This window comes from Ammospiza nelsoni, chromosome 3 (assembly GCF_027579445.1).
Source record: "Ammospiza nelsoni isolate bAmmNel1 chromosome 3, bAmmNel1.pri, whole genome shotgun sequence".
Classification (NCBI taxonomy): Eukaryota; Metazoa; Chordata; class Aves; order Passeriformes; family Passerellidae; genus Ammospiza; species Ammospiza nelsoni.
The window spans coordinates 114,109,594-114,123,926 of NC_080635.1; the positions used below are offsets into that span (position 1 = coordinate 114,109,594).

The following is a 14,333-nucleotide window of genomic DNA, read 5'->3' on the forward strand; positions in this document are numbered from 1 at the left end:
GAAGCCATTCCCTGCCTCCTGCCCCTCCAGCCCTTGCCCAAATTCCAGCTCTCCTGGAGCCCCTTTGGGATGGGCAAGCAGCTCCAAGGATTCCCTGGATCCTTCCCCGATCCAGCTGCACAATTCCAGTCTGGGATTGGATCCAGCCCCATCACAAACTCCTCTCTGAGAAGGAATTTTGGGAACAAGGGGGTTCACTCGGAATCTCAGGACTCCAGGAAGGGTCTCCCTTCCTCCTTCCTCCATTTTCCATCCCAAATTCCATAAAAATCCCTCTGGATGGATCCTGAGTGTCATTTATCAAGGAATCATGGAATGGTTTGGGTTGAAATGGACCTTAAAGCTCATCCAGTTCCATCCTCTGGCTGAGAGCAGGGATAGGGGGAATATTGGGAAGAAATTCCTGGCTGGGAGGGTGGGAAGGAGCTGGGCTGGAATTCCCAGAGAAGCTGTGGCCACCCCTGGATCCCTGGGAATGTCCAAGGCCAGGCTGGATGGGGCAGTGGGAATTGTCAGGGCTGAAATGAGATTGGATTTAAGGTCCTTTCCCACCCAAATCTGTCTGGGATTCCAGGATCCCATCCCAAGCCCTGGCCAGGCCAGGAGGCCATCAGGAATTACTTTGCCACCAGAAATTTGGGATGATTCAACTTCCATCCATTGATTTCCCTCTCTGCCCTTTGTGACACCAAAAAATCCTAAAAATCTGGCATTTTCCTCCTTTGGAGAATGATTTTCATCAGGCAAATTCCCAATAAACCAGCGAGCAGCTGGAATTATTTTTCCCAAGCACATCTGCACTCCTTGCACTTCCCCTCCCTCCTCAGGACTGCATCCCCGGTTTTTATTGGTTCCGCTCCATCCATCCCCCCCAGGAGAAGCCACTTAATGAAATCCTGCTCTCCTCCCTGACAATTCCAAGAATTCCCCTCACCCGTCCCTGTCCTTGGTGCTGGATGAGGCGGCGGCTTCCCGGGAAAAGGAAGGGGGGAGGCTGATTTTTAATGGAACCCCCGGGGTTGGATATCAGGATCAGAAATTGCAGCGTTTCCAAGCCAGTTCCTAAACTCCGTTTCCATGGGAAACGGCTCCCGGGAGGTGGGAATGCAGCGAGGGAAGCGGCGGCTGCCCCAGAAAGGGAAAGATTTTTCCAAAAAGGGGGAGATTTTAACCTCGGGATGGGGGCTCAGGGCTCCCAGACCCGGGGAGGGGGTGGTTCTTATCCTCGTTTTCCCAGAGGGGTGTGGAAATTGTGGAATTCCAGGTGAGGAGGTGCCACAGGGATTTTCCATGTGATCCAAGGGTTTGGGAAAACAGTCAGAGTCCAGAGGCGAGCATGGAGCTGCTCCAGGCCTGGGAGAGCTGGGAATGTGCAGCTGGATCAGGGAAAAATCCAGGGAATCCTTGGAGCTGTTTCCCCATCCGAAAGGGGCTCCAGGAGATCTGGGATTTGGGAAAGGGCTGCAGGGAGCCAGGGAATGACTTCCCACTGGAAAAGGGGAGCTTGAGTTTGTGGGATCTTGGGAAAGAATTCCTGGCTGGGCTGGAATTCCCAGAGAATCCCTGGATCTCTGGCAGTGTCCAAAGATGGATTTCAATCACCCTGGGATGGTGGGAAGTGTCCCTGGGATGAGACTGAAAGTCCATGGATCCCATCCAAACCATTCCAGGATTCTGGGATCAAAGACACTCAGGATCCATCCCGAGGGATTTTTATGGAATTCAGGCATGGAAAAGAGAAGGGAGACAAGCCCTGGAGTCCTGAGATTCTGAGTGAACCCCCTTATTCCTGAAATTCCTTCCCAGAGAGGAGTTGGGATGGGGGTGGATCCAATGGCAGGCTGGGAGAGCTGGGAATGTGCAGCTGGATCAGGGCGGGATCCAGGGAATCCTTGGAGCCGCTTCCCCATCCCAAAGGGGCTCCAGGAGAGCTGGGATTTGGGCAAGGGCTGGAGGGGCAGGAGGCAGGGAATGGCTTCCAGTGGGAAAGGGGAGCTTGGGATGGTGGGATCTTGGGAAGGGATTCCTGGCTGGGCTGGAATTCCCAGAGAATCCCTGGCAGTGTCCAAGGAGAGTTTGGATCACCCTGGGATGGTGGGACATTTTGGGATTTGAATGGGATGAGATTAACGATCCTTTCCCATCCATCCCGAGGCAATTTCTGGGAACAGCCTCATTTTTCCATAATGGAACTCAAAACAAAATTTGGAAATTGTTTTTCTTTTTTCTGGGCTGGCTGAGTATCATCCCTGGCAGCTCCCACCCTCCCTCCTGACTTTATTGCCTTCTCCAGGAGATTAAAAGCTCTGGGAACGCCGGAGCCAGGAGCAAAATTCTGGCTGTGTCCATTCTCCTACAACAGAAAAGCCAGGATGGCTCAGAATTATTTTTTTTCTCTCAACAGCAGGAAAAAAAATCCATTAAAAATCAATTTAAAATCCCCAGGGAAAGATCAACTCCTCCCAGCTCTGCAGGAATTTTTCTCCTTGATTTTCTTTTCCATTCCATTGTTTCCAACTGGAATTTCTCCTAATTCCAACCCACATCCTCCTAATTGCCCTTCCAAGGTGTGATCCCACTCATCCCACAGATCTTTCACTTTCTTATATCCTTAATTTTTCCTGCCTTGAAAGGAGTTTTTAACTCCTAAATCCAGCTGGAAAAGGAGATTTTAACCCCAAAATGTCTGAAAATGTAAAAAAACTGAATATTCCAACTTTGATCCCTGTTTTTCATTTTGTTGTTTTTTGTTTTTTGGTGTTTTTTTTTTTTTTTTTTTTATGTTCTCTAATAGCTTTGGAGGGGGGGGGAAATTAGGTGTGATTGACTCAAATTCAGATTTTGCAAAAAAAAAAAAAAATATATAAATCGATCAAAACCTTCCCCCAGATCTCCATTCCCAGCTGGGACTGAGTCACCCTTCAGCTGTCATGTGCGGGATGCACAGAATCCCTCTGGAATTGTTGTTCTTTTCCCAAATCTTGGATTTTCCAACTTTCCAACATCCCCTTGTTTGGACCAGGGGGGAAGGCTGCAAAACATGGAAAAAGGAGGATTTCTGTAAGAAATTTCCCCACTCCCCATTTTTTAACATTTTGTTTTTCTTTCATTTTTCTTCTTTTTTTTTTTTTTTTTTTTTTTTTTTACTAAAATCAGTTGGTTTTGAACCCAAAATAACAGATAATTTCTCCATGGAAGCAGAGTGGAGGTGGAAAAGTGTTTTTTTTCCTTGTACTTTAATCTTGTCAGCAGATGATGGGTTTTCAAAAGAGGCATTTTCCAGGAGAATGAACTGGGAATTGCTTTTTGGCTTTTTTCTTTTTTTCCCCCCAAGTTGCTTTGTCCAAATCTGAGCTTTTAGAAAGATTTTGACCACGAGAGCAAAGGCAGTGGGATGAAATCTCATGGATTTGATTCCATTTGGAATGCAGGGAAAGATTTTCGGTAGAAAAAAGGAAATATTTTGGGGAGAAAAAAAGGAGAGATTTGAAGGAGAAAAAGGAAATATTTTAGAGAGAAAAGGGAAAGATTTTAGGAAGAAAAGGGGAAATATTTTAGGGAGGAAAAATGAAATACTTTACGGAGAAAAAGGAAAGATTTGAGGGAGAAAAAAGGAAATGTTTTAGGGAGAAAAAGGGGGAAGATTTCAGGGAGAGAGAAGGAAAGATTTTAGGGGGAAAAGGAAAAGATTTTAGAGAGAAAAAGGGAAATATTTTAAATATTTTAGGGAGAAAAAAGGAAAGATTGTACAGAGAAAAAAAGGAAATATTTTAGGGAGAAAAAGAAAAGAAAGATTTTAGGGAGAAAAAAAAGGAAATATTTTAGGGAGAAAAAAGGAAAATAGGGAGAAGAAAAGGAACTATTTTAGGGAGAAAAAGGGAAAGATTTTTGAGAGGAAAAAGGAAATATTTTAGGAAGAAATAAAGGAAAGATTTTAGAGAGAAAAAAGGGAAAGATTTTAGGGGAAAAAAAGGGAAATATTTTAGGGATAAAAAAGGGAAATAAGGAGAAGAAAAGGAACGACTTTAGGGAGAAAAAAAGAAAGATTTTGGTGAGAAAAATACTTGAAAGCTCCAAACTCAAATTTGCTGCAACCTGGAGTAAGTTGGGAATGGCCACATGGAAAAGGGAGAGGAACTTTCTTGGAGCTGGTTCATCCAAGGAGGTTTAGATCAGAGATTGGATGTGGGATTTTGGGAAGGAATTCCTGGTGGGGCTGGAATTCCCAGAGAAGCTGTGGCTGCCCCTGGATCCCTGGGAGTGTCCAAGGCCAGGTTGGACATTGGGGTTGGAGCACCCTGGAAGGTGGAATGGAAATGGGAGGAGTTTCAAGGTCCTTTCCCACCCAAACCATTTCAGGATTCTGTGATCCATGAGAAGCTTGAGATGAAGCTTGGACACGGCCATGAGAGGTCCCTTTGTGTCCCCAAGCCCCACCTGGGCTGGTCATGGCCAGACAGGGAGGCTCAAACCAGAACCAATCTAAGATTGAGATGCCCATTCCTAAAAAACTGTGCCCAACCTGGAGATAGGACCAGGCTGGAGTGAAGTGCCACAAATCCATGGAGTAGCAGTATCCCAGGGTAGAATTCCCAACAAAGTGGTGGACCAGGGAATGCAGTTCCACCAGGGTGCCTCCAACTGCTCCCCAAGGCTCCCCAGGGATGCCCATTCCTTAAAAACCTTGTCCTGGCAGGAGACAGGACCAGTATGGAATGAAGCACCACAAATCCATGGATTAGCAGTATCCCAGGCTAGAATTCCCAACAAAATGGTGGACCAGCTCCACCAGGAACCGGCTCCATCTGCTCCTGCTGCCTCCAGCTGCACCCAGGGTTTGCAGCTCCTCCGGGCTTTTCCTTCTCCCGGCTCTGCTGCCGCTGGTCTGGGGTGCACCAGGAGTTCCAGTGAATCAGGACCATGGTCAGATCCCTCTCAGGCCCAAAGCTCCTCTCCAGGTGTCCCGATGTTGGAGCCCTGGATGCTGGGAATTCCAGACTTTCTATGCTGACAGACTCTGACCCGCAGGAGAGCACTGCATCTGACCTGGGGCTGTGGAGAAGCTTCCAGAATTGATTGAGAGCGCTGGGATTGTGGGTGTGGAGTTGGGAAGAAGTGTGTGATGTCACAGGGTGGAAAACTTAGAGTTTAGGGTTTTAGAGTATGGTAATAAATATGGGGCAAGATGGAGGCTTTAGGATAGTGGCCGGTCCTTCTTCATCACCTTCTTCTGCATCTTCTTCTTCTTCACCAACTTTTCACCTTCTTCTTCACCTTCTTCTTCACCTTTTTCATAACCTTCTTCACCTTCTCCTCCAAGGGTTTGGGTGGTTTTGTGTAATTGGATAAAAAACTGCATTGCAGGCCACGGGTGGTTGGTTATTGGGTAAAAAGTAAAAATAATTTAGGTGTCATTTCTTAATTAAACAGTTTATTCTTAAAAGGCCTTGCAGAGAGAGAGAGAGATGGGGCTCCATTTTTGGTTTGGTGAAGTGTTGCAGAACTTATCTCACTTATTGTGAGATAAGATAGATAAGAACAGATAAGAACATAGATAAGATAAACACCTGAGTCCCAACAAGAAATTCCATCTCACAATTTAATCCCGACCTTGGGAGAAGAAAAGAAGCAAAGAATCGTCATCCAGGAAAAATGAAACTTTAGGATCAGCAAGGCTAAAACACTCAACAGCCAATGTTCTTCCTGCTTTTTGGATTTCCTGGAATATTCCTCAGGGTGCTGATGGTGTCTCCCTGTCTTCCAGACCAGCATCTCCATAGAAATCCGCTACCAGGCTCTGGATGGGACAGTGGGCACCTGGAATGACAAGGAATTCCTGGAGACGCCCAGCGTGCACTCGGAGGGGGACGGGAGGTATTCCCTGGAGACCGACAGCCTCCTGTCCGGCCACCGGCACAGCTCCGACGTCTCTCCTGGGAAATCCAACCAGCAATCCACGGAGAGGAGCTTCAGGAGGTAACGGGACACAGAGATCCTGGATGTGGGATTGTGGGGGGATTGGGAGGGCTTGGATTGTTGGGAAAGGGTGGCGTCATCCCAGCGCTGCTCCAAGGGGCATCTCCTGCCCTCAGAGGATCCATGGAACATCTCCAGGTGAGCATAGGATTCAGGTGGCCTCCAGCAGGTTCTGGTGCTCCAGGATAGAGCTGAACTTCCAGGATTGTAGCACATGGACAGAAGGTTTAATTCCATGAAGGTCTTGAGGGGATGAAGGGTCTGGATGGGGTTCAGGGCTCACTGGTCGATCCATGGAACAGCTCCAGATGAGGGTGGGATCCAGGTGGCCTCCAGCAGGTCCTGGTGCTCGGGAACAGAGCTGAACTTCCAGGATTGTAGCACTTGGAATGAAGTGTCATTTCATGCAGATCTCAAGGAGATCAAAGGTCTGGATGGGGATCAGGGCTCATGGGTGGATCCATGGAACAACTCCAGGTGAGCGTGGTATTCAGGTGGCCTCCAGCAGGTTCTGGTGCTCCAGGATAGAGCTGAACTTCAAGGATTGTAGCATGTGGACAGAAGGTGTAATTCCATGAAGGTCTTGAGGGGATGAAAGTTCTGGATGGGGGTCAGGGCTCACTGGTGGATACATGGAACAACTCCAGGTGATGGTAGCCTCAAGCAGGTTCTGGTGCTCCACCACACCTAGAGAGAGCTGGACTTCCAGGATTGTAGCACTTGGAGAGAAAGTGTCATTCCATGCAGATCTCGAGGACATGAAGGGTCTGGATGGGTGTCAGGGCTCACTGGTGGATCCATGGAACAGCTCCAGGTGAGCATGGGATCCAGGTGGCCTCCAGCAGGTGCTAGTATTCCAGAACAGAGCTGAACTTTCAGGATTGTAGCATTTGCACAAGAAGCATCATTCCATGCAGATCTTGAAGGGATGAAGGGTCTGGATGGGGTTCAGGGCTCACTGGTCGATCCATGGAACAGCTCCAGATGAGGGTGGGATCCAGGTGGCCTCCGGCAGGTCCTGGTGCTCAGGGACAGAGCTGAAATTCCAGGATTGCAGCACTTGGACAGGAAGTGTCATTTCATGCAGATCTCAAGGAGATCAAAGGTCTGGATGGGGATCAGGGCTCATGGGTGGATCCATGGAACAGCTCCAGGTGAGGGTGGGATGGCAGGTGGCCTCCAGCAGGTCCTGGTGCTTGGGGACAGAGCTGAAATTCCAGGATTGTAGCACTTGGACAGAAAGTGTCATTCCATCCTGATCCTGAGAGGATCAAAGGTCTGGATGGGGGTCAGGGCTCACTGGTGGATCCATGGAATGGCTTCAGGTGAGGGTGGCCTCCAGCAGGTCCTGGTGCTCCACCACACCTGGAGATAGCTGAAGTTCCACGAGTGTAGCACATGGACAGGAAGCATCATTCCGTCCTGATCTCAACAGGATAAAAAGTCTGGATGGGTGTCAGGGCTCACTGGTGTATCCATGGAACAACTCCATGGATCTACCAGTGAAGTGGATCCAATAGGTGAGAGTGGGATCCAGGTGGCCTCCAGCAGCTCCTGGTTCTCCACCATACCTGGAGAGAGCTGGACTTCCAGGATTGAAGCACTTGGAGAGGAAGTGTCATTCCATCCTGATCCTGAGGGGATGGAGGGTCTGGCTCTGGGTCAGGCCTCACTGGTGGGATTTAGGTCCAGGTGGAATCCCCGGTGTCCATGGAGCACATGGTGCTCCCAGGACTGAGGTGGCCCCAGGGCAGATGTTGGGTAAGTGGATATAAGTGGATAAGTGGAATAAGTGGAATCCCTCACCAGGTGATTCCTGCTGGGAATTCCCGAGGAAACCCACTGTGGCAGGTGGGACACCTCCAGTTCTTCCAAGGGAATTCCGGTTTTCCATTCATTTAGGGATCCATAGCTTTCCTTGGGTGTCTTTGTGGGCTCCTGGGATCTGCTCCTGGATGGGAACAATCCCAGGGACTGAATGACACAAAGCTGCTGGAAGCAGTTGCAATCCCAGCCCAATGGGATTGACTGGGAATGCTGCAGGTGACTCCATTGGGATGGAATCCAAGCTGGAACCAGTTCTCCATGAGGCTATGGATACTCAGGGCACGATCCTTAGATGGTGGTGGAGTCCTCATCCCTAGAGGTGTCCAAGGAATTCCTGGATGTGGCACTCAGTGCTCTGGGCTGGTGACAAGGTGGGGATCGGGCACAGCTGGGGCTCGATGACCCTGGAGGGATTTTCCAACTCCTGGGATTCTGTAAATTCAGGATTTGCAGCCACGAGGGGATTCATGGAATGCTAAAGTACATTTTCACAGAATCACAGAATTTTCAGGCAACTTTCCACAGTTTTTGGAATTGTGCTGTCCAGGGTGGCTTTGTCCATGGGTCCCCACTCTGGGAGCTCTTGAATCCATTGGGAAAGGGAGCATTTGGAAATAAGGGAGACATCAAAGCCCTGAAGTTGCTGGAATGCTTCAGGAATGAGATGGAGGTGGAGGGAAGGCTCTGGAAGTGGGAGAGGGGGGCAGTGAAGGCAGAGCTGGGCCGTGATGTCGCCCACATCTCCCTCGGGAACACCACATTCCCTGTCTGCTCCTCATGGATCCACCTCTTCCACGGGGATGGATAAATGAGGACAATCCCTGCATTCCCAAATCATGGAATACCAGAAAACTTCAGGCTGGAAAATCCCTCTCAGAGCACCGAGTCCAAGCATTCTGCCAAGGCTGCCAAATCCTTAAATCCACATGGGGATGCCAGCCTGGAGCTGGGAAGCCAAACAGAGCCTTGGAATCAGCTGCTCTTTCCATCCCATTCCCCCCCTCAGGGTTGTCCCATTTTGGATCACATTCCATCTGGGATTATGACTTTATTGTGGCCAAAAAAAGGAAAAAATGGGAAACAGAGGGAATATCCCTCTAATTGCTCACATCCCTCCAAGGCAGTTCATTAACTGTGGGAACTGGGCTGAATCCAGGGAATTTTAAAGCAAATTGGAAACTTGGCATGGTTTTGTTTCCTGGCTCAGTGAGCCGGGACGAGGCTGAGTGGGAATGTGGTGATGGATTGAACAGGGGGATGTCGGGCAGGGAGCCGGGAATGGCACAGCTGGAAGAAGAGGGGTCTTGGTTTGAAAAGGGTGCTAAGGAAGGCAGGAGCCTCCCCTGAAATGGAAAATGTAAAACCACTCCCTCTGAATTATTATAATTTTGAAATTAAGGGGCTCCCAGGGAAAGATATGGGAATAGGAATGACAGTTCTTTATTAGGGAAAATTAAAAATATGAACATAATAGTACAAACAAATAAAAACAACACTGGCATAGTCAGAACGTGCCCTGCCCCCCTGTGTGTCAGAGTGGTGGCACAGCCCCATGCCATGGTGGCTCAGCCCTCCTGCAGTGCCAGCTGTGGTTCTGCTGCAGCAGGGATCCTGCACAAGGTGGGGAGTTTTCCTCTGCAGCTCCAGGGCTGCTGGAGATGGGCCTGGAATTCCTCTGGAATGCAGTGGAGAAGGAAGCTGCTCCTCTGGGAATGCAGTGGGCAGAGGATGCTCTGGTGTGTGGTGATATCCCTCCCCAGGATGAGGAAAAGATGAGAATATTGACTCTATGTTTCAGAAGGTTGATTTATTATTTTATCCTATATATTATATTAAAAGAAAATTATATGTTAAAACTACACTAAAAGAATAGAGAAAAGATTTCATCAGAAGCCTAGCAAGGAAAAAATGAATGATAAAATCTTGTGACTGCTCAGAGTCCCGATGCAGCTGGACCAGTGATTGGTCATTAATTAAAAACAACCACATGAGACCAATCACAAATGCACCTGTTGCATTCCACAGCAGCAGATAACCATTGTTTACATTTCGTTTCTGAGGCCTCTCAGCTTTTCAGGAGAAAAAAATCCTGGCAAAAGGAATTTTCACAAAACACGTCTATAACAGTGGTGTTCCCAGTGTCAGATTGTATCCAGGTGGGAATGTTTGGCTCCTCCCCCTGGGTGGAGCATCTCCCAATGAGATGATGGAATTTTATCAGTGACACTCACTGGCCCATGAACAGAAGATAATTAATAATTAATGGCTCATTAACAGCAGAGATCTCCTGGAGGGAAGGTTGATTGTGGGAGAGATAAAGAAAACTGCCCAATGAACAGAAGAGAACTGCCCCACCTCTGACAGATGGAAAATAGAATACACACCCAAATCACATTTTACAACCCAGGACAGGAGGTCAGTCTGGCTGGGATGGGATATCCAAGTCCTGACTGTGCCACTGGAATTTTGGGATGCAGGGATGGATGCTCCATTCCTCATGGAAGTGTCCAAAGAAAGGTTGGATGAGGTTTGGAGCACCCTGGGATAGTGCAAGTTGTCCCTGACCCTGGCAGGGGTGGGACTGGATGGGATTTAAGGTTACTTCCCACCCAAACCAGTCTGGGATTTGAGGATTCCAGGGAATTTGAGGATTCCAGGGAATTGGAGTATTCCAGGGAATTCAAGGATGCTGCTGGGATGGCTCCAGGACGGGTTTTCCCAGTTTCTCATCAGGTGAATCCTGTGGGATGCAGCTCTGTGGGATTAAAGCAGAAAAATTAGGGATCTGAGGAGAGCTCAGAGCCCCTTCCCAAGCCTCAAGGAGCTCCAGGAGAGCTGGAATTTGGGAAAAAGGATGGAAGGCCAGGAACCAGGGAATGGCTTCCAGTGGGAAAGGGGAACTTGGGATTGTGGGATGTTGGGAAGGAATTCCCAGCTGGGAGGGTAGGGAAGGGCTGGGCTGGAATTCCCAGAGGAGCTGTGGCTGCCCCATTTTAGGAAGAGTTGTGGCGTTTGCCGAGCGTGGGATGTGCAGAGTCGTGTCCTGGATGGGGGCTTCAGGTTGGATTTTGGGAACAATTCCTTCCTGGAAAACGCTGCCCATCCCTGGCACAGGGAAGGGCTGGAGCCCCCATCCGTGGTGGTGTTTCTAATCCCTGTGGATGTGGCACTTGGGGACATGGATCAGGGCTGGCCTGGGCAGCGCTGGGGATGGTAGGACTCAGAGAGCTTTTCCAACCCAAAGGGCTCAGTGATTCTGTGATTTGGGAATCCTGACTCCTGGGAAGGACAGGGTTGATGTTCATGGCGTTCCCACCAGGATGGAAGAGGACGAGATGTATTTCCACAGCGAGGATGAGCTCCTGGGAGAGGGGGATTCCCTGAGCCAGGGGTCCCTGGACACGAGGTAGGGAGAGGCTCCGCAGTACTGTGGCTGCTCCGTGCCTTTTCCCGATGGATCTCCCACAGGAATTGACCCTGAATTCCCGTTCCTGGGCTGCTGGTGGGGAGGAGAAGTGGTGGAACAGCCAGAAAAGCAGCCCTGGAATGGGATCCTGGATGGAGATCGGGATATTGGGACACTGCTGTGCCTTTCTGTCTCCATGTCCTGTCCCCAGATCCCGGGATCAGCCATTCCCATGGGAATGAGCTCCCTGCGTGTGCATGGAAGTTTGTTTGCTGTGGCTTTTCTCGGCGTGACAAAAGAGTTTGGGAAGGAGCCAAAGAAAGGGAATTTCAGGTAAAATCCCAAGGATCATCCCAGGAGGAGCTCAGCCACAGGAAGGAGCATTTTGGGAAAAGCTCCTGGATTCCTGTGGGATGAGGGATGGTTGAAAGGATGTGGAGAGGCTCATAATAACAGGATTTAACACTGGATCTGCTTTGGATAGGGCAGAGTTGGACCAGGTGATCCCTGTGGGTCCCTGTGGGCCAATGGAAAATATCCCACCCTAATCCATCCCATGGATCCCATCCCATCTCCTTCCCCATCCCATCCTACCTCCAGCCCCAGCCACAGCCCTTCCCATTATCCTATTATCCCACTATCCCATCCTATCCAATGGATCCCATCCCATCCCAATTTCCCATCCCATCCCATGGATCCCATCCCGTCCTATGGATCCCATCCCATCCCATCTCCATCCCCATCCCCATCCCATGGATCTCATTCCATGGATCCCATCCCATCTTCCCATCATCCCATCCCCATCCCATCCCATCCCATCCCATCCCATCCCATCCCATCCCATCCCATCCCATCCCATTATCCCATCCCCATTTCATTCCATCCTGTTATCCCATCCCATTATCTTATTATCCCACTATCCCATCCCGTCCCATTATCCCATCCCCATCCCATCCCATTATCCTATTATGCCATTATCTCATTATCCCATCCCATCCAATGCATCCCATCCCATCCAATCCAATCCAATCCAATCCAATCCCTATCCAATCCCCACCCCACCCCATCCCATCCCATCCCAATTTCCCATCCCCTCCCATCTCCATCCCATCCCAATTTCCCATCCCATTATCCCATCCCATTATCCCTTTATCCCATTCCATGGATCCCATCCCATCATCCCATTATCGCATCCCATTATCCCACCCTGCCTTTTCCCTGGCTGGCCCATGGATTCCATTGGATCTTAGGGCAGAGTCCAGGATCATCCTGGATCATCCATTCCAGCACTCCAAGTCAGCCTGGATCGATTCTGGCTGGGAGGGGCAGGAATTCCCTCAGCCCTTCCTCATGGAAGTCAGGGATACGAGGACGAATTTGGGAGAGGGAGATTCCCAAGGCCAAGCCTTTTAAATGAGGTTTTTAGAGATAAAACCTCTAGTTTTAGGTAAAGAGGCACCCATACAAGCAGCAGGATGGGGATGGTGCAGGGAATACTGGAAATACAGGGAATTTCCTGGGATGGGAAAGGTTATTCCCCATCCCAAACAATTCCCAGGTCTCGGCACCTCTGGGGATCATCCATGGGGCATTATCTCTGTTTTCATTGAGAATTCCTGGAGGATTTTGCTCCAAGGAATATCTGGCTTGGGTTTTAGCAAACACATCTGGAACTTACGAGGAATCAAAAATAAAAGGAATAAAAGAAAGGAAAGAGGTTCCACATTCCAGCTTTTGGGAAGGATCCAAAAATGGTTCACATTCCAAAGGATGTGAACCATTCTTTTGGAATCCAAGGATGGGCTTTGTTTAAAATTTCTTAAGGAACAAAAATGTCCCGGCCCCTTTGGAAGGCCCTTCCTTCTCCATCACTTACAGATCCCACATCTGGGAAAAACTTGGATCATAAGAATAAAAATAGGAATTCTGGTGTTTCCAGACCTGACAGGAAATTCAGTGGGATGGGAAGGGCTCCTTTTGGGGCCTATCTCAGCCTTCCTCATTCCCATTCCCAATCCCATTCCCACTGCCCTTCCTCCAGCCTGGGGATCCCTCTGGATTCCCTGTTTTCCACATGGATGGAAGGTTTGTGCACAGGGATAGGGAGGAAAAGGGAAGCAGGATACACAAGGAAAAGTGGGATACACAGGGCATGGAATTCCCTGTCCCTGGAATGTCACAGGAGCAGCCTCAGGGACCATGGGCCACAGTCCTGGAGACAGGGAATTGTGGAACCATGGAATATTCTGGGTGGGAAAGGATCCTTAAAGCTCATCCCTTTCCAAACCCGACACGTCCCACTATCCCAGGCTGCTCCAGCCTGGCCTTGGATACTCCCAGGGATCCAGGGGCAGCCACAGCTTCTCTGGGAATTCCATCCCACCCCCTCCCCACCCTCCCAGGGAAGAATTCCTTCCCAAAATCCCATCCAAATTCATCCCTTTGCGGCTTAAACCCTTTCCCCCTTTTCCTGGCATTCCATCCCTTATCCAAAATCCATTCCAGGCCACGGGGACCTGCTTAAACTTTCGTCTTTTCCAATGACCTATCCCACTATCCCAGCCATTCCCTTCCCTGTTCTGCCTCTCTCCCACCCCACTCCCAGCTTGGAGTCCCTTTTCTACCCGAAAAATCCCCTGGGATTTGGGCATGGATATCCCACAGATATCCTGGAGATCTCGGACTTTGGCAGCGAAAATCCCTCTCTGCCAGATCCAGGACAGCCTTGTCCCATTCCTATGGAATGGAGCATCCACATCAAGGATTTTGGGAATTCTCCTGTGGAGCTGCCAATTCCAGGGAAAGCAGATCCAGCTTTTCCTAGGCCTCTGCTGGATCCAGGCTGATCCCTTGGGAACACAGGGAATTTTCCACCTTTATCCCCTCTTTCCCAGGGAACGTGTGACCCTCCTGTGTCTGTAGATCCACGTGGACTTGTCTGCTTGGGAATTTCCCATAATTGGGGAATTTCCATGCAATCAATTTCATGCTCCCCATGGAGAAATCCTGCAGCTTTCCAAGGGATGGGAAGAGCTTTCCATCACTGGGATGATGACAGAGCTTCCCAAGGTTTTCCAAGGGCTGGGAATTCCTTTTTCCACCTTCCAAGAATCCTGGCACAGGA

At 49.4% G+C, this 14,333-nt stretch overlaps 1 protein-coding gene across 1 annotated transcript in view; it reads left to right on the forward strand.

The window, feature by feature from the left end:
* Positions 1-14,333, forward strand: part of OTOF (otoferlin) — a 103,431-nt gene that overhangs the window by 18,265 nt on the left and 70,833 nt on the right. The window contains exon 5 of the mRNA XM_059467950.1: positions 5,765-5,976. Coding sequence (XP_059323933.1) covers positions 5,765-5,976 — 212 coding nt within the window. The remainder of the gene's footprint in view (positions 1-5,764; positions 5,977-14,333) is intronic.